Here is a 25,467-nt window from a genome sequence, read left to right as displayed (position 1 = left end):
TAGGTGAAGGCCTTGCAACATCATATAAACAACAAAGATATACTTTTTGAACACTTTTAATGTAATAATACAAACACACCGCAGTTTCCATAGATATTAGTAATCATATCTAACCAAACATAAGAATCCACGTTTTGAGGCAAAGCATGACTTCAGCGTGTGTCAAATAACCTGTTTATACTCTTTTATTGTGAAACATTTGAAGCACCCTATATCTACGTCTCAGAATAGGCTTGCTTAAGTAAATAATATGAAAAACATGCTGTTAACTCCCTGCTCTGCAGAGAGAGAATGCAGACTATTCTCTGATCTATGTGTGAGCATTACAAAAAATATCAGAATACAGACCATCATGAGACATAAATGGAAGAGCACAGAGAAAGTATTATTTATAAAAAGTGTTTTTTTTAAATGCTATATTTTCTTTCAGCTCTGCAAGGAATTAAATATGTTTTTAATTTCACACAATTTGAATAATGATTGTGTTTTTAAAAACTGTAATTTGTTACTTTAGCAATTTAATTAAATTCACCTTAGTAATCTTCGAACTTGTACTCAGAGGTGTAGTCCTGTGTAGGCTCTGACTCCTGGATCTCTGTGAAGACCTCGGCAGGTGTGGGCTCTGTGTACGAACTCTCCACAGGGAACCACGAGTCATACCAGGAAGTAGTGCTCTCTGTCTCCAGCTCCGCTGTCGTTGTGGGGGCCGCCGTGGTGGTCGTCGTGGCAACGGGCGTGGCGGTGGAGAAGTTATACCTGAGTCTCTGCTGGTGCATCTTGCGCAGGCGCATCAGCCGTAACCGCCGGAGACGCTCTGCATTATGGGAGTTGGCCGACGTCCCGCCCATCCCGCCAGTGGCGCCCATCTTTGTTGCGTCTACGCTGCCAACTGACCCACCGCTGATGTCACTTCCTACCCGGGGGGGTGCTTTGGTAACAAGCCGTATGGGCCTCTTGCCGTGGAGGACCATAATCTGCTTAATTCGGTCCCAGTTGGACTTGGCCAGGGTGAAGCTACAGGGGGTGGCTCCGGAGTCGTAGCCCACAATGCACAGCCGGGTCTGGAGCGTGTAGCCGTCGACGCGAGCCGTCACACGGTACTCCCCGGGGTTCAACAACCGCCAGTAGTCACCAGCCGCAGCTATAGGTTGGGGGGTGAGAGAGAAGAAGAGGGAGAGAGGGAGGGAGGAAGAGGGTGTGAGAAAGGGAGGGAGCAGAAAGAGAGAGCAGAAAGAGAGAGAAAGTGGATCAGAGATGTCATTTGGTGTTATACAGTGCATTCGGAAAGTATTCAGACCCCTTGACTTTTTCCCCCCATTTTGTTACGTTACAGCCTTGTTCTAAAATTGATTAAATTGTTTTCCCCCCCTCATCGATCTACACACAATACCCCATAATGACAAGCAAAAACAGGTATTTAGAAAGTTTTGCAAATAAAATAAAAAATAAAAATACATTTACATAAGTATTCAGATCTTTTACTCAGTACTTTGTTGAAGCAGCTTTGGCAGGGATTATAGCCTTGAGTCTTCTTGGGTATGATGCTACAAGTTTGGCACACCTGTATTTGGGGAAATTCTCCCATCTTCTCAAGCTTTGTCAGATTGGATGGGGAGCATCGCTGCACAGCTATGTTCAGGTATCTCCAGAAATGTTAGATCGGGTTCAAGTTTGGGTGTGAATGCAGGTTTACCAGTCTTGACATCGTGCTTGACGCCGTCCACAGAAATGGTGGCGTTGGCCAGGGGTTTACCCTCCATGTCCCTCACTATGCCCTTTATCCCACGATGCACCTAGCACAGGAAACAGCACCTATATAAGGGCTCAATGCTCAGATGACATCACTGGATGCAATACAATCAAGTATTTACTCATCAGCAACATACAGTACAGTTTCCAGTAAAGACACATTAAATACATTAAAACAAGTATGAGAATGGTTTAAAAACAGTGTATTCTCACCTGTTCTATGAAGGACAGTAGTGCCTCCCGGTTGTTCTCCCATTCCAGAGGAAGCTCACTCTCATGAGGAAACTTGTCACAGCCCAGGAAGACAGACAGCTCAAAGCAGTTAGTGTGCAGGTAGCTGAAGTCATTCATACCTGGGAATTTACAGCGTGGCGGGGAGGGAAGAATACATGATATTGGGTTAATTAGGAGCTCTCTCACCAGATTTTTCTGTACTTTTCTCTTCCGCCCTCATTCTCTCTTTGTCATACTCTCTCCTTTCATTTTTTTCTCGCCATCTCTCTCCCTCTTCCACTGACTCTCCCTCTTCCCTTTCCCTCATTACTACTATTCACATCTCTCCCCCTCCCCATAGAGACTCACTTCCCACCACAGGTTTCCAACTGGCCCTGTTGATGATGCCTTGTCCCCCAGAGATGTCGTCTGTGTGGCACGAGCCCCGCTGGGTCTCCGTCATGGTCAGGTGGCTGTGGGCGTACGACATGGCCAGCCAGCGGAACATGGTGTCGTCAGACGTCTCTCGTAGCGCGTCCCCATTCTGACGCTGCATCCGGGCCCACGTTTCCTCATTCATCTCATGGTTCACACCGGGTCTCAACTCACGCTGAGACCCCAAAGTCTGTTGGAAGACAGAGGAATAAGACATATGATCATGTTATAGAAGAGACCAGGGCTGGGCCTGAAATGGAACACTATTCTCTTGGCTCCCAGTGCAAATATAATTCATTGGGTACATAGAATTCCCTACATAGAAATTCCCTAAATAGTGGACTACTTTTGGACACCAGTGTTCAGGGCCGGACTACAGCATTTGGGGCATCAGGGCAGTTGTAAGAACATTTCCTGTAATTGTACACTTTTTGCAATGAGGCAGGGAATTGTTTTTAATGTTTCTTAATGTTTCATAGCTCATCTTATGCTTTTGTTCACATTTTGCCATGATGCTGAGAGAACACTTTGCTACCCCAACCCCATGATTTGGGATTGGGGGCACCATGGAAGTCAGGGCCCTGGCACATCTGAGTGCTTGTTCGGTAATCCGGCCCTGCCAGTGCTGATTCATCCTATTCCAGTCAGAACAGAACCCACCCATGTAGCCTTTGGAGGTCGCTGCATGTCAAACGGGTACGCCACCACTTTCTCTCCACCCTGCAAATTGGCTCCCAACACAAATGGGGTCCGCTCCATCCAGTTAATAATGGCTTTGGTTTCCAGGGCAACCTACAGAGAGAGAGTGGGAGAGAAATGTAGATCTAGCACCAGAAATACAAACTGTAGTATAATTGGAAAATTAACAATACAAAATAAATAAATATTAAAAACAACATCTGTAGCTCTAACACCCACCGAGCCATTGAGGAAGTTCTCTGGGAGTGGGATGTGGTGATTAGGTACAATGCGTGGGACCCAGCCTCTGTCCTCTGCCCCCCATAGAACACTGTTGAGGTCCGGGAAGTTCTGGAAGATATCGTATCCCTCCTCAGTCCAGTGGCCCAGACCCCAATTCCCCATCTCAGAGCCCTGGAGACGAGAGAGGAGGCTAGAAAATAATAAAGAAAGGATCTCTATTGGAGAGATTAAGAGCAGGGAGTTTGAGGGGTGTGAGAAACCGGATATGGAAGGACAGTATGTAATGTAACATTGGTTCCAGTTTCATCAGCTTAAACATATACTGTATATTCCTTGTTGGAGCATCTTTCTGGAATGAGCCCAGGTCCCTCACCATCTCGTAGGCCAGTTCGTAGGCGTCTGGGTTGAGTGAGGGAACCAGGTGTATTCTCACTCCCTCCACCAGGCGGCGCACTCTGGGGTTGTTCTCATTATACTCCTTACACATGAACTGCATCAGCAGGAGGAGCAGCTCCCGCCCCAGTGCCTCATTACCATGGAGACCCGCCGTGTAGCGGAACTCCGGCTCACCTGGTGAGGAAGATGACATCCTGTGATGGTGTTTTGTGATCACTTAGTATGTGTGTGTGTTCCTTTGCTGTATGGCTCAACTATCACACACACAAACAAACAAACACACACACACACTCACCTGTCTGGTGTTCCCCGGGGTTGTCAGAGATCTCCATGGCATACATCTTCAGGCCTGCAGAGCTCTTCCCAATGTTATAGATCCTAGTGATGTTAGGACACTCCTCATTTATCACCTTCATCATCTGACATGGAGAGAGGGAGGGAGGAAAGAAGTGGATGAGGGAGAAGGGAGAGTGGCAGAGATGATGGAGGGAGGGAGGGAGGGAGGTGGGAAGAGGTGTGATGGAGGGAGAAGGGAGAGTGGCAGAGATGAGGGGGGGATGGAGGGAGAGAGGGAGGGAGGGAGGTGGGAAGAGGTGTGATGGAGGGAGAATGGGAGCGGGAGAGGAGGGAGATAGTGAGAGAGGAGTAAGGGAGGAGAGGAGAGGGATGAGGAAGAGATGAAGGACAGTATCAATCTCACCCGTCACACTCTCATTAAACACTCACCTGTCTCATGTCCTTATAGTTGTGGTGTCTGAAGTCAAGGTTGTCTGTGGGGTTGACCTCATTCTCACTACGGAAGCTGCCTGTGGGAAGGGGTGAGCAGACATTGGAAGCATATGGCTGAATACACATGGGAGCGATCATTCATTGGGGAGTAACGGGGATGTTGAGCACGGGGATGGTAACGGGGATGGTAACGGGGATGTTGAGGACGGGGATGGTATCGGGGATGGTAACGGGGATGTTGAGGACAGGGATGGTAACGGGGATGTTGAGGACGGGGATGGTAACGGGGATGTTGAGGACGGGATGGTAACGGGGATGTTGAGGACGGGGATGGTAACGGTTATGTTGAGGACGGGGATGGTAAACGGGCATGGTAACGGGGATGTTGAGGAAGGGGATGGTAACGGGGATGTTGAGGATGGGGATGGTAACGGGGATGTTGAGGACTTGGATGGTAACGGGGATGTTGAGGATGGGGATGGTAACGGGGATGGTACCGGGGATGTTGAGGATGGGGATGGTAACGGGGATGTTGTGGACGGGGATGGTAACGGGGATGTTGAGGACGGGGATGGTAACGGGGATGTTGAGGATGGGGATGGTCACGGGGATGTTGAGGATGGGGATGGTAACGGGGATGGTTGAGGACAGGGATGGTAACAGGGATGTTGAGGATGGGGATGGTAAGGGGTATGGTTGAGGACGGGGATGGTGACGGGGATGGTTGAGGACGGGGATGGTAACAGGGATGTTGAGGATGGGGATGGTAAGGGGTATGGTTGAGGACGGGGATGGTGACGGGGATGTTGAGGACGGAATGGTAACGGGGATGTTGAGGACGGGGATGTTGAGGACGGGGATGTTGAGAACGGGGATGGTAACAGGGATGTTGAGGATGGGGATGGTAAGGGGTATGGTTGAGGACGGGGATGACGACGGGGATGTTGAGGACGGGGATGGTTAACGGGGATGTTGAGGACGGGGATGTTGAGGACGGGGATGTTGAGAACGGGATGGTAACGGGGATGATGAGGACAGGGATGGTAACGGGGGATGTAACGGGGATGTTGAGGACGGGGATGGTTGAGGACGGGGATGGTAACGGGGATGTTGAGGATGGGGATGGTAACGGGGATGGTAACGGGGATGTTGAGGACGGGGATGGTTGAGGACAGGGATGGTAACGGGGATGGTGAGGACGGGGATGGTTGAGGACAGGGATGGTAACGGGGATGGTGAGGACGGGGATGGTTGAGGACGGGGATGGTAACGGGGATGTTGAGGATGGGGATGGTAACGGGGATGGTAACGGGGATGGTGAGGACGGGGATGGTTGAGGATGTGGATGTTAACGGGGATGATGAGGACGGGGATGTTGAGGACAGGGATGGTAACAGGGATGTTGAGGACGGGGATGGTAACGGGGATGTTGAGGACGGGGATGATAACGGGATGGTTGAGGACGGGGATGGTAACAGGGATGTTGAGGATGGGGATGGTAAACGGGGAAGGTTAAGGACGGGGATTGGTTGAGGACGGGGATGGTAACGGGGATGTTGAGGACGGGGATGGTAACGGGGATGTTGAGGACGGGGATGGTAACGGGGATGTTGAGGATGGGGATGGTAACGGGGATGTTGAGGACGGGGATGTTGAGGTCGGGGATGGTAAACGGATATGTTGAGGACGGGGATGGTAACGGGGATGTTGAGGACGGGGATGGTAACGGTTATGTTGAGGACGGGGATGGTAAACGGGCATGGTAACGGGGATGTTGAGGACAGGGATGGTAACGGGGATGTTGAGGAAGGGGATGGTAACGGGGATGTTGAGGATGGGGATGGTAACGGGGATGTTGAGGACTTGGATGGTAACGGGGATGTTGAGGATGGGGATGGTAACGGGGATGGTACCGGGGATGTTGAGGATGGGGATGGTAACGGGGATGTTGAGGACGGGGATGGTAACGGGGATGTTGAGGACGGGGATGGTAATGGGGATGTTGAGGATGGGGATGGTAACGGGGATGTTGAGGATGGGGATGGTAACGGGGATGGTTGAGGACGGGGATGGTAACAGGGATGTTGAGGATGGGGATGGTAAGGGGTATGGTTGAGGACGGGGATGGTAACAGGGATGTTGAGGACGGGGATGGTAACGGGGATGTTGAGGACGGGGATGTTGAGGACGGGGATGTTGAGGATGGGGATGTTGAGGATGGGGATGGTAACGGGGATGTTGAGGACGTGGATGGTAACGGGGATGTTGAGGACGGGGATGTTGAGGACAGGGATGTTGAGGACGGGGATGGTAATGGGGATGGTTGAGGACGGGCATGGTAACGGGGATGGTTGAGGACGGGGATGGTGACGGGGATGTTGAGGACGGGGATGGTAATGGGGATGGTTGAGTACGGGGATGGTAACGGGGATGTTGAGGACGGGGATGGTAACGGGGATGGTAACGGGGATGGTTGAGGACGTGGATGGTAACGGGGATGGTTGAGTACGGGGATGGTAACGGGGATGTTGAGGACGGGGATGGTAACGGGGATGGATGAGGACGGGGATGGTAACGGGGATGGTTGAGGACGTGGATGGTAACGGGGATGTTGAGGATGGGGATGTTGAGGATGGGGATGGTAACGGGGATGTTGAGGATGGGGATGTTGAGGATGGGGATGGTAACGGGGATGTTGAGGACCATGTTGAGGATGGGGATGGTAACGGGGATGTTGAGGAAGGGGATGGTAACGGGGATGTTAACGGGGATGTTGAGGATGGGGATGGTAACGGGGATGTTGAGGACCATGTTGAGGATGGGGATGGTAACGGGGATGTTGAGGAAGGGGATGGTAAACGGGGATGGTAACGGGGATGTTAACGGGGATGTTGAGGATGGGGATGGTAACGGGGATGTTGAGGATGGGGATGGTAACGGGGATGTTGAGGACCATGTTGAGGATGGGGATGGTAACGGGGATGTTGAGGACGGGGATGGTAACGGGGATGTTGAGGATGGGGATGGTAACGGGGATGTTGAGGACCATGTTGAGGATGGGGATGGTAACGGGGATGTTGAGGAAGGGGATGGTAAATGGGGATGGTAACGGGGATGTTAACGGGGATGTTGAGGACGGGGATGGTAACGGGGAAGTTGAGGATTGGGATGGTAACGGGGATGTTGAGGACCATGTTGAGGATGGGGATGGTAACGAGGATGTTGAGGAAGGGGATGGTAAATGGGGATGGTAACGGGGATGTTAACGGGGATGTTGAGGACGGGGATGTTAACGGGGATGTTGAGGATGGGGATGGTAACGGGGATGTTGAGGACGGGGATGGTAACGGGGATGTTGAGGACGGGGATGGTGATGGGGATGGTAACGGGGATGTTGAGGACGGGGATGGTAACGGGGAAGTTGAGGATTGGGATGGTAACGGGGATGTTGAGGAAGGGGATGGTGATGGGGATGTTGAGGAAGGGGATGGTGATGGGGATGGTAACGGGGATGTTGAGGAGGTGATTATTGTCATTTTAGGCATTATGAAGGTGTTGGAGTTAGGGATGTGATGACTTTCTGGAGTTTATGGAGGGTTGAGGGGGTTATGCATTGTACTGTACTCACTGGTCAGTTGGCAGGCCATGACCTCAACTCTGAGACACAGGCTGCCGTTCCAGCTCTGGGGAAGGACACGGATGTAACGTGCCACGGTTGGCCAATCAAACTGCACCATCACTGGAGAGTCCCTATCCACATTCCCATAGAACAACTGGAGGGAGGGAGGGAAGGAGGGAGGAGAGAAAGAGGGACAGAGAGGGGAGGAGATGAGAGGGTATGAAGAGGAGAGGAGAGGGTATGGGGAGGAGAGGAGAGGGTATGGAGAAGAGAAGAGAGGGTATGGGTAGGAGAGGGTATGGAGAGGAGAGGGTATGGGGAGGAGAGGGTATGGAGAGGAGAGTGTATGGGGAGGAGAGTGTATGGGGAGGAGAGGAGAGGGTATGGAGAGGAGAGGGTATGAGGAGGAGAGGAGAGGGTATGGGAGGAGAGAAGAGGGTATGGGGAGGAGAGGAGAGGGTATGGGGAGGAGAGGAGAGGGTATGGACAGGAGAGGAGAGGGTATGGGGAGGAGAGGGTATAGGTGGAGGAGAGGGTATGGAGAGGAGAGGGTATGGGGAGGAGAGGAGAGGAGAGGGTATGGAGAGGAGAGGGTATGGGGAGGAGAGGGTATGGGGAGGAGAGGGTATGGAGAGAAGAGGGTATGGGGAGGAGAGGAGAGGAGAGGGTATGGGGAGGAGAGGGGAGGGTATGGGGAGGAGAGGAGAGGGTATGGAGAGGAGAGGGTATGGGGAGGAGAGGAGAGGGTATGGAGAGGAGAGGGTATGGGGAGGAGAGGGTATGGAGAGAAGAGGGTATGGGGAGGAGAAGCGAGGGTATGGGGAGGAGAGGGTATGGAGAGGAGAGGAGAGGGTATGGGGAGGAAAGGTATGGTGAGGGAAGAGGTTAGAGAGGAGGAAAATTAAGTGATTATTTGGATATTAAATTGCCGGCTGTACTGATCAATCGTAAGAGAGGTTACTGACCCACTCAGCATAGCCATCATGGAGCACCGTCCAATCACGACTGTCATTACTGAAGGACACGTAGAACGTGGACACAAAATCTTCCCTGAAATACAGAGAGAAGAAAAAGAGAGCGAGAGAGAGAGAGACTTTACAAGTCATACGAATATCCAACATATATCTCTAACATTCAAAATGCCAGATGATTCCACAGGTAAGATTCCATTTCCTTTGACATTTTCTCTATAATCCCTTTTACAGCATTCTGCTTATCTAATGGATACAACTCAACCTATTGATGTACAGTATATGCTGTTTGGTTTGGATTAATTTCATGTGTTGTTCATTTCAAATCAATTGTGCAGGTTAATGGGGATTCCACCTGGCCCTGGCTGTGTGAACAGTGCAGTGACCACAGTGCAGTGATCCCAGTGCAGTGATACCAGGCATTAGGACTTACGCTGTGTCTGAGTTCCTGCCCTGTACGATGACTCCAGTGAACTCCACCTCTCTGCGAGCGTCCACCTCAAACCAGTGGTTCTTCTCCTCTGGCTCAGCACACCACGCACCCCCGTACACACCCTCCTCATTACCAGAGCTCTGGGAAGACAAAATAGCCCCCTCTCTCGTCAGATGTGTCGGGGCTGTGTGTGTCCTGACATTTCTCATGATTTTATGTGAAGATTTGGTTTGTGCGTTTGTATACAGGAACATTAGAATACAACAAGTATAATGGGTATTACAACATTCTGTATCTATAAACTGCCGTACTATGGTGTATGTCCCCCCCCCCCCCCCCCCCCCCCCCCACACACACACACACACAAGGTCCGCAAGGGGGGGGGGGGGGGGGGGGGGGAGCAACAGCTAACTTCCTACAATTATGCACATTTAACTATGGGGGAAAGAGAAAATGTGCAGTTATATAGCTAATCTCATGCTATTCTACACATTTTGCCAATTGCCTGTCATTCTCAACATATTTGCCATGGCATATGACATGTTCATATCCTATTATTTTGTTGTTATTGTTGTTGTTTTATTATTGGGTTTGGTATGACCAATCACAATAATGTATTCAATGAGCGATGGATGCCTGAGACACCGAGGTATTGCTCCCCCTTATAATTTGGGATCAAATATGCTCTGAAAGCAAACATGTTGACATGAGTACCCGGATATCGGGGAATTTGTGCCTGGTATGCCAGTGATAGTGTAGCATACTGTGTGTACCTGCACGTTGAGCATGCCTCTCTGAGCAAAGAAGCTGTGGTGAGACTTAATTGCGGCAGTACTATGTGTAACGATTCTCGTCCTCCTCTTCTGAGGAGGAGTAGTAAGAAGGATCGGAGGATCAATGCACAGCGTGGAAAGTGTTCATTATATTTATTTATAACTCAGAACACTAAATAATAAAACAACAAAGAGAACGAAATGAAACCGAAACAGTCCTGTACGGTGCATACATAAAACACAGAACAGAAAATAATTACCCACGAAACACAATAGAAAACAGGCTCCCTAAATATGGTTCTCCATCAGGGACAACGATTGACAGCTGCCTCTGATTGAGAACCATACCAGGCCAAACACAGAAATAGCAAATCATAGAAAAACTAACATAGACAACCCACCCAACTCAAGCCCTGACCATACTAAAACAAAGACATAATAAAAGAACTAAGGTCAGAACGTGACAGTACCCGTCCCCCCCCAAAGGTGCGGACTCCGGCCGCAAAACCTAAACCTATAGGGGAGGGTCTGGGTGGGTGTCTGTCCGCGGTGGCGGCTCTGGTGCGGGACGTGGACCCTACTCCACCATAGTCCTTCTCCGCCTCTTTACCCGCCTCCGTGGCCTCTTTAACGCGGCGACCCTCGCCGCCGACCTCGGACTGGGGACCCTAGCAATGGGTCCCGAATGGACGGGAGACTCCGGCAGCACCGGACAGGCGGGAGACTCCGGCAGCTCCAGAGTGAAGGGCGATTCCGGCAGCTCATGGCTGATGGACGGCTCTGGCAGCTCCTGGCTGACTGGCGGCTCTGGCAGCTCAGGACAGACGGGCGACTCTGGCAGCTCAGGACAGACGGGCGACTCTGGCAGCTCAGGACAGACGGGCGACTCTGGCAGCTCAGGACAGACGGGAGACTCTGGCAGCTCAGGACAGACGGGAGACTCTGGCAGCTCAGGACAGACGGGAAACTCTGGCAGCTCAGGACAGACGGGAAACTCTGGCAGCTCAGGACAGACGGAAAACTCTGGCAGCTCAGGACAGACGGGAGACTCTGGCAGCTCAGGACAGATGGGAGACTCTGGCAGCTCCTGGCTGACTGGCGGCTCTGGCAGCTCAGGACAGACGGGCGGCTCTGGCAGCTCAGGACAGACGGGCGACTCTGGCAGCTCAGGACAGACGGGAGACTCTGGCAGCTCAGGACAGACGGGCGACTCTGGCAGCTCAGGACAGACGGGCGACTCTGGCAGCTCAGGACAGACGGGCGACTCTGGCAGCTCAGGACAGACGGGAGACTCTGGCAGCTCAGGACAGACGGGAGACTCTGGCAGCTCAGGACAGACGGGAAACTCTGGCAGCTCAGGACAGACGGGAAACTCTGGCAGCTCAGGACAGACGGAAAACTCTGGCAGCTCAGGACAGACGGGAGACTCTGGCAGCTCAGGACAGATGGGAGACTCTGGCAGCTCAGGACAGACGGGAGACTCTGGCAGCTCAGGACAGACGGGAGACTCTGGCAGCACAGGACAGACAGGAGACTCTGGCAGCTCAGGACAGACGGGAGACTCTGGCAGCAGGAAGACTCTGGCAACGCTGAGCAGGCGGGAGCACCTGTAGGAAGGAGACGGAGAGACAGCCTGGTGCGGGGGGCTGCCACCGGAGGGCTGGTGCGTGGAGGTGGCACCGGATAGACCGGACCGCGAAGGCGCACTGGAGCTCTCGAGCACCGAGCCTGCCCAACCTTACCTGGTTGAATGCTCCCCGTAGCCAGTGCGGCGAGGTGGAATAGCCCGCACTAGGCTGTGCTGGCGAACCGGGGACACCATGCGTAAGGCTGGTGCCATGTACCCCGGCCCGAGGAGACGCACTGGAGACCAGATGCGCTGAGCCGGCTTCATGGCACCTGACTCGATACCCACTCTAGCCCGGCCGATACGATGTTATGTATACTATGTATCGCACCGGGCTATGCCTGCGCACCGGGGACACCATGTGCCTCACGGCCCGGTCCCTCTCTCTCCACGGTAAGCACGGGGAGTTGGCTCAGGTCTCCTACCTGACTTAGCCACACTCCCCGTGTGCCTCCCCAATAAATTTTTGGGGCTGCCTCTCGGGCTTCCAGCCACGCTGCCGTGCTGCCTCCTCATAACTCCGCCTCTCGGCTTTCGCTGCCTCCAGCTCTGCCTTGGGGCGGCAATATTCTCCCGGCTGTACCCAGGGTCCCTTGCCATCCAAGATCTCCTCCTAAGTCCAAGAATCTTGAACCCGCTGCTCCTGGGTACCACGCTGCTTGGTCCGGTTGTGGTGGGTGATTCGGTAACAATTCTCGTCCTCCTCTTCTGAGGAGGAGTAGTAAGAAGGATCGGAGGACCAATGCGCAGCGTGGTAAGTGTTCATTATATTTATTTATAACTCAGAACACTAAATAATAAAACAACAAAGAGAACAAAATGAAACCGAAACAGTCCTGTACATAAAACACAGAACAGAAAATAATTACCCACGAAACACAATAGAAAACAGGCTACCTAAATATGGTTCTCAATCAGGGACAGCGATTGACAGCTGCCTCTGATTGAGAACCATACCAGGTCAAACACAGAAATAGTTTTTCTATGATTTGCTAACATAGACAACCCACCCAACTCACGCACTGACCATACTAAAACAAAGACATAATAAAATAACTAAGGTCAGAACGTGACACTCTGGTGTAGTACACCGTATATCTACACTACAGTGTAATGTAGTACCGTACCTGCATGTTGAGCCTGCCCCGCTGAGCAGAGAAGCCGTGGTGAGACTGAGAAGAGGCCAGCAGCTGGTCATCGTCAACACGATGGGACTCCAGACCTAGAGGAGGGCATTCTAGGAACAAAACGACTCAGAAATCATGTGACACTCAAAAAAAAAAAAAAAAAAATCATTTTTGTTTTATCTGCTTTATTGTCAAATAAAGATGACAAAAAAGTTTCTGTCGGCTAAATATTTTGGTCTGTAGTCGTCAAGAGCAACAGGCTGAAAACACTCAGTTGATGCTGACCACATCTTACACAAACACATACACACGCAGGCACGCATGCACACTGACCAACACATACACACAATGCTTTTGTAGATTCTGAAAGGGTGAAAAGAGAATGGTTTGTTTTCAAGTGCGTCCCCAAAAAATTCTCGCAGCGACCATTTTCCTTTTTATGGGTGCTTGTAATCTGGTGCTTGTAAGAGGAAGAGAAAGAGAGCGAAAATGCTAGTCGTCTCCTAGTCTGACTGTACAGTAAAACATGTCTTTCTGGCAGGACCAGAAGTCTGATTGGGGAGAAAGCTAGGTTGTTGCAGTAGACAGGAGAAAACAAGGCCAACAGTCCAGCTGCAGGAAATAGACAGTCATGTAAAGGCAGGTTTTCCCAAAGTCTGTCCTGCCCCCCCCCCCCCCTCCCTCCCCCCCTGGCTGCACATTTTGATACCAGCTGATACCAAAACACCAAAACTTTAGGGTAAAGTGACTTGCTCAATGGCACATCGACAGATGTTTCTGGGATACGAACCAACATTGGTTACTGGTCCAATGCTCTTAATCGCTAGGCTACCTGCCGCCCCTCAAGTGAAGTTGAAGCTGCTCATGAATAAAGATGAAACCAATGTTGAGGTGATTTTCTTACTCTTGGGTTCGGCATGTACTGGAATCTTCCTCAGCCTCTCCTCCTCTTCCTCCTCCCACTTCTTCCTCAGCCGCTTCACTGTGATGCATGATGGGAAAACAAGATGTGACTAGGCATGTTTACACACGGTCATGGCTCTCCAGCTCACCAAGCATCAAATACTTCCACATGTGCTGCTGCTAGTAGAGGACTGAATATTACAGTCACTGCCATTCTGTTTTCCCTCCAATAAGTCTGCATATTCTTGTAAACATATGTTTCACTTTATCCAATGAAACTATACTGATTTGTAAGTATACAATTGAAACCTCTTCTCAAGCAGACAGCCTGCAGTCCTGCACACACTCAAAATAACCCCCAACACCCTCCTACCCTTTCTCCCTTCTTCCCTCTCTTTCTCCATTCCCCTTCTCCCCCGTCTATCTTACTGATGTCTACCGGCCCAGGGCCCCAACACATTGCAGTAGCTGTTTTGATAAGCTCTCTTTCTATCCTTCTCCCGCCCAGTCCCCTCTCTCACACACAGCCACAGTCCTTTTCTCCTTCCACTCCCCAACACTGACAATGTTGCAATCTACAGACTACAATGGTTCTTGTTGCATAAACAATCCGGTCATCTCTGTAAGTGAATTAACGTATAAGGGGGCTCTAAAGGGACAGGGCTACAGGTTTCTCTCTGTCAGACAGATAAAAGAGATTCAGACCTTTTTCCTCCTTCTCCTTGCGAGCTTTCTCTGCCTCCTCCTTGAGTTGTTTAGCTGCCACTGTGGAGAGAGAGAGCAGAGGTTAGAGAGAGATTAAAGAGAGTTTAAGAGAGGTTAGACGGGGGTTAGAGAGGGGTGCTCTTACCAACACGATCACACAACGAATGCAGACAGTACAAGCTGATTGTACAGGTGATCATACATGACCAAACAATTGCAGGAAAGACAGACAGACAGACATAACGTGTAATGTACGTACAGTCTGCATAATCATACTCTTCGTACCAGGGCACTGTGGTTTCCTCTGAAAGAAAATTAGCATGCATGGTAAATACGTTGAATTATTCAAATGTGTCGTTTCGAGTACCGCCCAATTCATTTGTTATGTGATGGGCTATTTACCTGATACATACATGATGACCTCAGTGGTAGTCCTCTCTCTGTCCACTGTTAGAGATGGTAACAGAAATGTAGATGTCTTAGAGGGCTGAACAACTACTGTACTGTACAGGAAAATCAATGTGTTTCCTCTCAACTTTCACAAACATTAGAAATGGCTTTGACAACATGAGTGTTTTGCTTTTGTTGTAATAGCTTATTGGTGACATATGATCATAATCTTTGCCAAGCTAAATTCATGCTTCAAATCAGAGAAGACTGGATTGAAAGTGATAGATCGTTGAGTCATGTCAGACATACGCTTGGTGTCCCAGTAATCTTGACCATGCTCTGTCAGGGTCTTGGAGCCAGCAGAGAGAGGTGTGTGTCCTGAGGGTCTGCTGTCTACTGGGCAGAGACAACACATGGCTCAGTCGTCTCGCAAATTAATGAGATTATACTGTACCACTACATTTTATTTTTTAACTAGGCAAGTCAGATAATAACAAATTCTTATTTACAATGATGGCCAGGGAACAGTGGGTTAAGTGCCTTGTTCAGGTGCAGAAAGACAGGATTTTACTGTCGTTCGGGGATTCGATCAAGCAACCTTTCGGTTACTAGTCCAACGCTCTAACCACTAGGCTACCTGCCGCCCCTAAATGAACATGGCCTGCTTGTTTTTAAAGGTACGACATGAAAAAAAGCAACTCATAGGGAACAGATTAGAACAGAGATGTCCATATATATATATACGTACGTCTATCCCAGCCCAGCTCAATCAGGAGTTTCTCCTCCTCCTCTTCCAGACTGGGTCTTCTGGTCACCGGCTTCACCCCCTCCTCCTTCCATGCTGTTGTCTTGGAGGCCTTGGTAGCTTTGGGCTTTGTGACCTTAGGTGCCTTGGTGGCTTTGAGCTTCTTGGGTGCCTTGGTGGCTTTGGGTTTTTTAGTGGGTTTCGGGGCTTTGGGCGCCTTGTTGGCTTTCTGCTTCTTGGCTTTGGCCAAGAGAAATGGAGAGAGAGAGAGAGAGAGAGAGAGTGGGTGTAAGTGAGAAAGTGACCACCACAATTACTTCACCCCAGCCCCATCCAGAAAAATTGAGAAAGAGAACACAAGGTTGAAACAGAATATGGGACCACTAAATACAGCATGAAAGAGAGAGAGAAGTAGACAGCGGAAATCTCTCCACAGGTATCACTTTGCCCTCTCTTTCTCCCTCTCTTCTCCCCTATTTCCTGAAGGGCAGGTCTGATCACATTCCTCCTCTCGCACAGTGTTCAGTGGTTCAGTAATGACACATGGTCACTGCTTTGTTTTGGTTTCAGACCAAGCAGCCAGCCGGCCAAACCCGCTGTGTTGACGTCCCTGCTGTCGAGATATGTCTAACTATTCCTGGTTGATTAGCTGTGGATAGTGCTTCATTTGGTATATGTTTGTAGAAAGGTTTAGTTTGTAATGAAAAGTATTAGTGATTGCGATCCTATATGTAATTACCCTCAGACTAGCAGACAGACACAGGACTGTATGAACAGCGAAGAGCTTGTTGTCTCCCAGTAGACTTAAGTAGACCAGCTCCTGCAGCTATGTTATGGTTCCATGATGACATAGCTGTTTAAAATGTAAATGTCAACATCCTCACACACACAGCCAGGCCAGCTAAACACACCACCCAGTAAAATGTCTGTTCTCTCTTGGTCTACTCACCTGTTCCACTAACATCCGATTGGTGGGTGAGGATGCCCCTCAAGTGCTGTCAATCAATGGGGTTATACTACAAAGTCAGTGAAAACTCAAGCTTAAAGAAGGGGGACGATCTTCCATGAAGATACATGGATGTCTGAATGTAAAAACAAGGAAGCTCCCAACGATCCCTGTGGCACCATGAATCATGACATTTTATCACAAGACAAATACATAAATCTTGTAATTTTGATTCATAATTTGATCTCCATGCAGCACAACCAAATAAAATATCTCTCAGTGGTCCCGGATTCTGCCAATTCAGCCTTTTTATGTTACCTACTTCAGTCATGAATGGCTTTGGAAATAACTAGTAGGCTTATGGCTTTGGAAAGAACTAGTAGGCGTATGGCTTTGGAAAGAACTAGAAGGCTTATGGCTTTGGAAAGAACTAGTAGGCGTATGGCTTTGGAAAGAACTAGAAGGCTTATGGCTTTGGAAAGAACTAGTAGGCGTATGGCTTTGGAAAGAACTAGAAGGCTTATGGCTTTGGAAAGAACTAGAAGGCTTATGGCTTTGGAAAGAACTAGTAGGCTTATGGCTTTGGAAAGAACTAGTAGGCTTATGGCTTTGGAAAGAACTAGAAGGCTTATGGCTTTGGAAAGAACTAGAAGGCTTATGGCTTTGGAAATAACTAGTAGGCTTATGTCCTTTGGAAAGAACTAGAAGGCTTATGGCTTTGTAAAGAACTAGAAGGCTTATGGCTTTGGAAAGAACTAGAAGGCTTATGGCTTTGGAAAGAACTAGAAGGCTTATGGCTTTGGAAAGAACTAGTAGGCTTATGGCTTTGGAAAGAACTAGAAGGCTTATGGCTTTGGAAAGAACTAGAAGGCTTATGGCTTTGGAAAGAACTAGAAGGCTTATGGCTTGGGAAAGAACTAGTAGGCTTATGGCTTTGCTCCATGCAGTGGAGAATGTAATACTGTGCATATACAACGTAAGTTTCATTGTTACAACTGGGCCCAGTCATACATTGTCTTTCCCATTTTCGGTATTTTGAACAAATTTATATTTTAATCTTCTTATAATCAAGGGTCTGGGTATGCAGGAAATCAACAAAAATCTTACATTTTTAAATAATATATTTAATCAGATTGCCAAATAATGCAATATTTTATCTAAACAGCATATTATATTACGGCTGGACTTAGTCCAGGTCATGAGACCTCTGTCACGTGTGCTCCCTCTCCGGCCTCTAGGTCACCAGGCTGCTCATTATGGCGCACACCTGTCACCATCGTTACGCGCACCTGCGTGTCGTCAGACTCACCTGGACTCCATCACTTCCCGGATTACCTTCCCTATATATGTCACTCCCTTTGGTTCCTTTCCCAGGTGTCATTGTTTCTGTTTCATGTCTGAGTGCTGTTAGTGTTTCTTGTTTTGTATTATGTGTCGTTTATTTATTAAAACACTCACTCCCTGAACTTACTTCCCGACTCTCAGTGCATGTCATTACAGACTGAAGTTGGTTCTGCCAAGAAAACACTTTTAGACTTCTAAGTGCATATCACAGTAACACTCTCCCTCATCACTGAATTACTGTAGTGTTAGCCACACATACACACATGCAGATGCATGCAAACACGCACATACACCACGCAGTTACTGAAAACCCATAATCAGCCACACACCACACCGTTAATCACAACTCCATACAGCAGGGAGTCTTTCCACTTTTCCACTACGAAACAAACACGTACATACACCACGCAGTTACTGAAAACCCATAATCAGCCACACACCACACCGTTAATCACAACTCCATACAGCCAAGGTGCAATATACATTTTGGCCACTAGATGGCAGCAGTATATGTGCAAAGTTTTAGACTGATCCAATGAACCATTGCATTTCTGTTCAAAATGTTGTTTCAAGACTGCCCAAATGTGCCTAATTTGTATATTAATAACTTTTTATGTTCAAAATTGTGCACTCTCCTCAAACAATGGCATGGTATTATTTCACTGTAATAGCTACTGTAAATTGGACAGTGCAGTTAGATTAACAAGAATTTAAGCTTTCTGCCAATATCAGATATGTCTATGTCCTGGGAAATGTTCTTGTTTTTTACAACATGCTAATCGCAATAACCTACGTTAGCTCAACATTCCCGTGGAAGGGACACCAATCCCGATGAAGTTCACATACACACACACACACTACTGAACTGGAATGTTTCCTGTTTCCTGTGAGTAATTGTGAGTCATTTTACAGTGAGATGCTTAAGGAGTAACTGACTCAGGCGTGTTTTACAAGACAATTCTACATGTCGGAACTGTAGAGAAAAGTTTTCTTAAAAATATTTCTGAAAGTTCTGCTTCTCAGTTACTCTCCCTCTCAGGCCAGATAGAATCAGGCAGAGAGGTTTCAGAGAGGAACCCACAAAATATGGCACTGTACCGTATGGCTGCCATTTTGTGAGCTCCAACCCAACTTTGTTATTTAAAAAAAAAAGTTGATTTTCTTCTATTTTTTATTATATTATTTTCACAAAATGTATCCACTATCATTTCTTATAACCGACAAGAACTTCTGAACATCAGATCGGCATATTTACTTGCCTTAATTCCAGCTTCAACTTCAACTCATATGCTCTGGGCTCTTTCTATAATTCTGACCCAATTTTTGGGGTATCCAAAACGAAACACTGGCATTACACAGGTAAGAGAGGGGGAGCCTGGCAAGATTAAGGCGAAGGGAAAACAGGCCACCTGTTCATTCCATTCTATTGGCCAATGTACGGTCACAGTTGGATGACCTTTGATCGCGGATTTGCTACTGACGGGATTCTCGTAACTGCAATATTCTCTGCTTTTCTGAAACATGGCTTTCGTACAACATGGCTACCCAACTCAACGGATTCTCCGTTCTCTGAGCGGACTGGACAGTGGAGTCAGAGATGGGGAGGGGTTTGCCTTTTCATCAACAACAAAATGGTGACTGACTCGAGCGCAGTGGAAGTCTCGACCCATTGTTCACCGTCTTGGAATACCTGATGGTCAAATGCCGACCCTTCTACCTCCCGAGGGAGTTTTCAGCTGTTATCGTGACTGTTGTGTACATTACACCACAGGCCAGAAAATATAAAAAGCTGAACCTTAACGAACGGTACGAGGCTATAAACAAACAGGAAAACTTGGACCCGAAGGCTGCTTTTATTGTTGCCAGTGATTTTAATACCTCGTCATTGACACATGATGCCAAATCTCTTTCACCACTAGCGTTGATAAAGTCCTAGACCACTGTTACTCTACCCACAAGCAAGTATACAAGGCCCTCCCTCGTCTCCCATTCAGCAAATCAGATCATGACTCAGTACTCCTGGTTCCTGTTTACAGGCAGAAGCTCAAACAGGAAGTACCCTTGACTTGCTTTGTTGAGAAATGATCATCAGAATCAGAGATTATGCTACAGGACTGCTTTGCTGGCGCTGATTGAAATATGTTCCAAATCTCCGGCAATGACATCGACGAGCTAACCACCTTCGTCACTGGCTTCATTGTCACAGTGAAGAGTCACTGCTTTCCCATTCAAAAGCCTTGGATTAACACTGAAGTTGGCGCTAAGCTAAAGGACAGTGCTACCACACACAGGGCTATCGCGGACAACCCTGAGCCTACGGCTGAGGACAGAATAAGTACAAGAAGCCCTGGTATGACTTCCGCAGAGTAATCAAATGAGCAAAAGGATATTGGAATAAGGTTGAATCATATTACAAAGACTGCGACTCCTGCCGCATGTGGCAAGGGCAGCAGTCCATTACAAATTACAAAGGAAGACCCAGCCGGGATCTGCCCAACAATGCTTCTCTACCAGACAAAAACAATGCATTTTATGCACGCTTCGACAATAACAACACCATACTGTGCTTGAGGGCTGCAACCGACCCAGAGGACTGGGTGATCTCGCTCTCCGAGAGGTTTTTAATCAGGTCAACACTCGCAAGGCCTTGGGGCCGGATGGTATTCGAGGACAGTTCTTAGAGTATGCGCAGAACAGCTGGCAGGCATATTCTGTAGTCTGTAATCCCCACACGTCTTAAACTGATCATCATCAATTTTGTTCCCAAGAACTCTAAGGCTTCATGCCACAATGACTACCGCCTTGTAGTACTCACATCTGTAATCATGAAGTGCTTTGAAAGGCTGGTTATGGCACATATCAACTCCATCATCCCAGACACCCTAGATCCACTCCAATTTGCACACCGCACAAACAAATCTATAGATGACACAATCTCAATTGCACTCCACACGGCCCTTATCCACCTAGATAAGAGGACTCCTATGTGAGAATGCTGTTCATTGACTACAGCTCACCATTGTTCCCTCTAAACTTGTCACCAAACCTAGGACCCTGGGACTGAACATCTCCCTCTGCAAACTGGATCCTGGACTTCCTGATAGGCCGCCCCCAGGAAGTGAGGTTAGGCAACATCATCTCCGCCACGCTGACCCCCAACAAGGGGGACCCACAGGGGTCTGTGCTTAGTCCCCCCCCCCTGTTCTCCCTGTTAATCCACGACTGTGTGGCCATGCACGACACCATCATAAAGTTTGGTGATGACACGGCGGTGGTAGGCCTGATCACCGGCAATGATGAAACCAACTACAAATCAAATCAAATTGCCACATGCGCCGAATACAACAGGTGCTTAGTTACAAGCCCTTAACCAACAATGCAGATCAATAAATATAATTAATAAAATATTTACAAAAACTAAAATTCTAAAATGAAAAAGTAACACAATAAAATTATGAGGCTATATACAGGGGGTACCAGCACCGAGTCAATGTGCGGGGGTACAGATTTGTCAAGATAATTTGTACATGTCGATAGTGGTAAAGTGACTATGCATAGATAATAAACAGTGAGTAGCAGCAGCGGGATCAATGTAAACAGTCCGGGTGGCTATTTGAAAAATTGTTCAGCAGTCTTATGGCTTAGGGGTAGAAGCTGTTAAGGAGCCTTTTGGTCCTAGAATTGGCACTCCGGTACCGCTTACCGTGTGGTAGCAGAGAGAAAATTCCATGATTTGGGTGACTGGAGTCTTTGACAATTATTGGGGCTTTCCTCTGACACCGCCTAGTATATAGGTCCTGTATGGCAGGAAGCTTGGCCCCAGGGATGTACTTGGCCGTGTGCACTACCCTCTGTAGCGCCTTACGGTCAGATGCCGAGCAGCTGCCATACCAGGCAGTGATGCAATCGTTCAGGATGGTCTCGATGGTGCAGCTGTAGAACTTTTTGAGGATCTGGAGATCCATGCAAAAATCTTTTCAGTCTCCTGAGGCGTAAAATGTGCTGTCATGCCATAATCACGACTGTCTTGGTGTATTTGGTCCATGATAGTTTGTTGGTGATGTGGACACCAAGGAACTTGAAACACTCTACCCACTCCAATACAGCCAAGTCAATGTTAATGGGGGCATGTTCGGCCAACCTTTTTCTGTAGTCCATGATCAGCTCCTTTGTCTTGCTCATACTGAGGGAGAGGTTGTTGTCCTGGCACCACACTGCTAGGTCTCTGATCAGGCCTACCACTGTTGTGTCATCAGCAAACTTAATGATGATGTTGGAGTCATGTTTGGCCACTCAGTCGTGGGTGAACAGGGAGTACAGGAGGACACTAAGCTCGCATCCCTGAGGGGCACCAGTTTTGAGGATCAGCGTGGCAGATGTGTTGTTGCCTATCATTGCCACCTGGGGGTGGCCTGTCAGGAAGTCTAGGATCCAGTTGCAGAGGGAGGTGTTTAGTCCCAGGGTCCTTAGCTTAGGGATGAGCTTTGTGGGCACTATGGTGTTGAACGCTGAGCTGTAGTCAATGAATAGCATTCTCACAAAGGTGTCCCTTTTGTGCAGGTGGGAAAGGGAAGTGTGGAGTGCGATTGAGATTGTGTCATCTGTGGATTTTGTAGGTGCGGTATGTGAATTGGAGTGGGTCTAAGGTTTCCGGGATGATGGCGTTCATGTGAGCCTTGACCAGCCTTTCAAAGCACTTCTTGGCTACCGACGTGAGTGCTACGGGGAGGTAATCTTTTAGAAAGGTTACCTTCGCTTTCTTGGGCACAGGGACAATGGTGATCTGCTTGAAACATGTAGGTATTACGACTCAGTCAGGGAGAAGTTGAAAATGTCAGTGAAGACACTTGCCAGTTGGTCTGTGCATGCTTTGAGTACACGTCCTGGTAATCCGTCTGGCCCGCGGCGTTGTGAATGTTGACCTGTTTAAATCTCTTGCCAACATCGCTACAGAGAGCGTGATCACACAGTCATCCAGAACAGCTCTCATGCGTGCTTCAGTGTTGCTTGCCTCAAAGTGAGCATAAAAGGCATTTAGCTTCTGGTAGCCTCACGTCACTGGGCAGCTCACGGCTGGGCTTTTCTTTGCAGTCCATGATAGTTTTCAATCCCTGCCACATCCAACGAGAGTCAGAGCTGGTGTAGTAGGATTCAATCTTAGTCCTGTATTGACGCTTTGCCTGTTTGATGGTTCGTCTGAGGGCGCAGAAAGATTTAATATATTTTTTTACCCCCTTTTCTCCCCAATTTTGTGGTGTCCAATTGTTAGTAGTTACTATCTTGTCTCATCGCTACAACTCCTGCGTCCTCCGGAAACACAACCCAACCAAGCCGCACTGCTTCTTAACACAGCGACCATCCAACCCGGAAGCCAGCCGCACCAATGTGTCGGAGGAAACACCGTGCACCTAGCGACCTGGTTAGCGTGCACTGCGCCCGGCCCGCCACAGGAGTCGCTAGTGCGTGATGAGACAAGGATATCCCTACCGGCCAAACCCTCCCTAACCTACTCTACCTCAGGCGAGCAATACCTCAATACTTTTTTAATATTAGATCACGCACCAGCTGTTATTGACAAATAGACACACTCCCCTGCCCCTTATCTTACCAGACGTAGCTGCTCTGTTCTGCCGATGCACAGAAAACCCAGCCAGCTCTATTTATACATGTCGTCGTTTAGCCACGACTCTGTGAAACATAAGATATTACAGTTTTTTATGTCTTAATTGTAGATCATCCAGTATATAGGATGGTAGTGGTGGTATAAGGGCACAAGGCGAGACCCAAATGCAGACACGGGAGGCAGCTGTTTGAGCTCCGATATTTATTATAGCAAAAGGGCAAAAGGCAGGTTGGGTACATGCGAGAGTTCATAAACCAGGTCAGAGTCCAAACGATACAAGACGATAGGCAGGCTCGAGGTCAGGGCAGGCAGAGTGGTCAGGCAGGACGGGCTCAGAGTCAGGACAAGCAAGGGTCAAAACCAGGAGGGTGAGAAAAGAGAGAAAAAAAGCAGGAGCTGAGACACAAAAACGCTGGTTGACTTGACAAACAAGACAAACTGGCACAGAGACAGGAAACACAGGAATAAATACACCAGGGATAATAAGCGACACCTGGAAGGGGTAGAGACAAGCACAAGGACAGGTGAAACAGATCATGGTGAGACAAGTGGAGGTTTACTCACTCGCCTACAAATTCTCACAAGGCACCCCGACCTCCGCCCCCTTTTTCTGCGTCTTTTCTTCACGCAAAGGATGGGCATTCTGGCCTGGTCTCAAGAAAGCAGTATATTCCTTGCGTCAGACTCGTTAAATAAAAAAATCTTTGTGCAGTTTGAGGTGTGTAATCGCTATTCTGATGTCCAGAAGGTATTTTCAGTCATGTGAGACGGCAGCAAATCAAATCAAATCAAATGTTATTGGTCACATACACATGTTTATCAAATGTTATGCTTGAGTTTCTAGCTCCAACAGTGCAGTAATATCTAACAAGCAATATCTAACAATTTCATAAAAATACACACAATGCACACAAATCTAAAGTAAAGGAATGGAATTAAGAATATATAAATATTTGGACGAGCAATGTCAGAGCGGCATAGACTAAAATACAGTAGAATAGAATAGAATACAGTATACACAGTTGAAGTCGAAAGTTTACATACACCTTAGCCAAATACATTCTCAGTTTTTCATAATTCCTGACATTGAATCCTAGTAAACATTCCCTGTCTTAGGTCAGTTAGGATCACCACTTTATTTTAAGGATGTGAAATGTCAGAATAATAGTAGATAGAATTATTTATTTCAGCTTTTGTTTATTTCATCACATTCCCAGTGAGTCAGAAGTTTACATACACTCAATTACTATTTGGTAGCATTGCCTTTAAATTGTTTAACTTGGGTCAAACGTTTCGGGAAGCCTTCCACAAGCTTCCCACAATAAGTTGGGTGAATTTTGGCCCATTCCTCCTGACAGAGCGTGTGTAACAGTTAGGTTTGTAGGCCTCCTTGCTAGCACATGCTTTTTCAGTTCTGACCACAAATTTTCTATAGGATTGAGGTCAGGCTTTGTGATGGCCTTGACTTTCTTGTCCTTAAGCCATTTTGCCACAACTTTGGAAGTATGCTTGAGGTCATTGTCCATTTGGAAGACCCAATTGCGACCAAGCTTTAACTGATGTCTTGAGATGCTGCTTCAATATATCCACATAATTTTCCTTCCTCATGATGCCATCTATTTTGTGAAGTGCACCAGTCCATCCTGCAGCAAAGCACCCCCACAACATGATGCTGCCACCCCCATGCTTCACGGTTGGGATGGTGTTCTTCGGCTTGCAAGTCGTCGTCGTCCCCCCCCCCCTTTGTCCTCCAAACATAACAATGGTCATTATGGCCAAACAGTTCTATTTTTGTTTCATCCGACCAGAGGACATTTC

At 48.2% G+C, this 25,467-nt stretch overlaps 1 protein-coding gene across 1 annotated transcript; it reads right to left on the bottom strand.

The window, feature by feature from the left end:
• Window positions 1–48: 48 nt before the first annotated feature.
• On the bottom strand, window positions 49–15,978 carry LOC110522818 (adipocyte enhancer-binding protein 1). The gene is made up of 19 exons (XM_036977024.1): window positions 15,740–15,978; window positions 15,301–15,384; window positions 15,004–15,048; window positions 14,861–14,905; window positions 14,602–14,661; window positions 13,898–13,975; window positions 12,994–13,103; window positions 9,467–9,606; window positions 9,028–9,112; window positions 8,072–8,216; window positions 4,441–4,520; window positions 4,010–4,133; window positions 3,692–3,888; window positions 3,316–3,489; window positions 3,058–3,189; window positions 2,332–2,587; window positions 1,963–2,102; window positions 1,694–1,793; window positions 49–1,141 (listed from the first exon to the last, which is right to left on the bottom strand). Exons 3-19 carry the CDS (start codon window positions 15,014–15,016, stop codon window positions 534–536), a joined length of 2,487 nt encoding a protein of 828 aa, XP_036832919.1. The 5' UTR covers window positions 15,017–15,048; window positions 15,301–15,384; window positions 15,740–15,978; the 3' UTR covers window positions 49–533.
• Window positions 15,979–25,467: the final 9,489 nt, after the last annotated feature.

This window comes from Oncorhynchus mykiss, chromosome 5 (genome assembly GCF_013265735.2).
Source record: "Oncorhynchus mykiss isolate Arlee chromosome 5, USDA_OmykA_1.1, whole genome shotgun sequence".
Classification (NCBI taxonomy): Eukaryota; Metazoa; Chordata; class Actinopteri; order Salmoniformes; family Salmonidae; genus Oncorhynchus; species Oncorhynchus mykiss.
The sequence above is the reverse complement of the archived record's forward strand: the minus strand, read 5'-3'. Positions and strand labels throughout refer to the sequence as shown.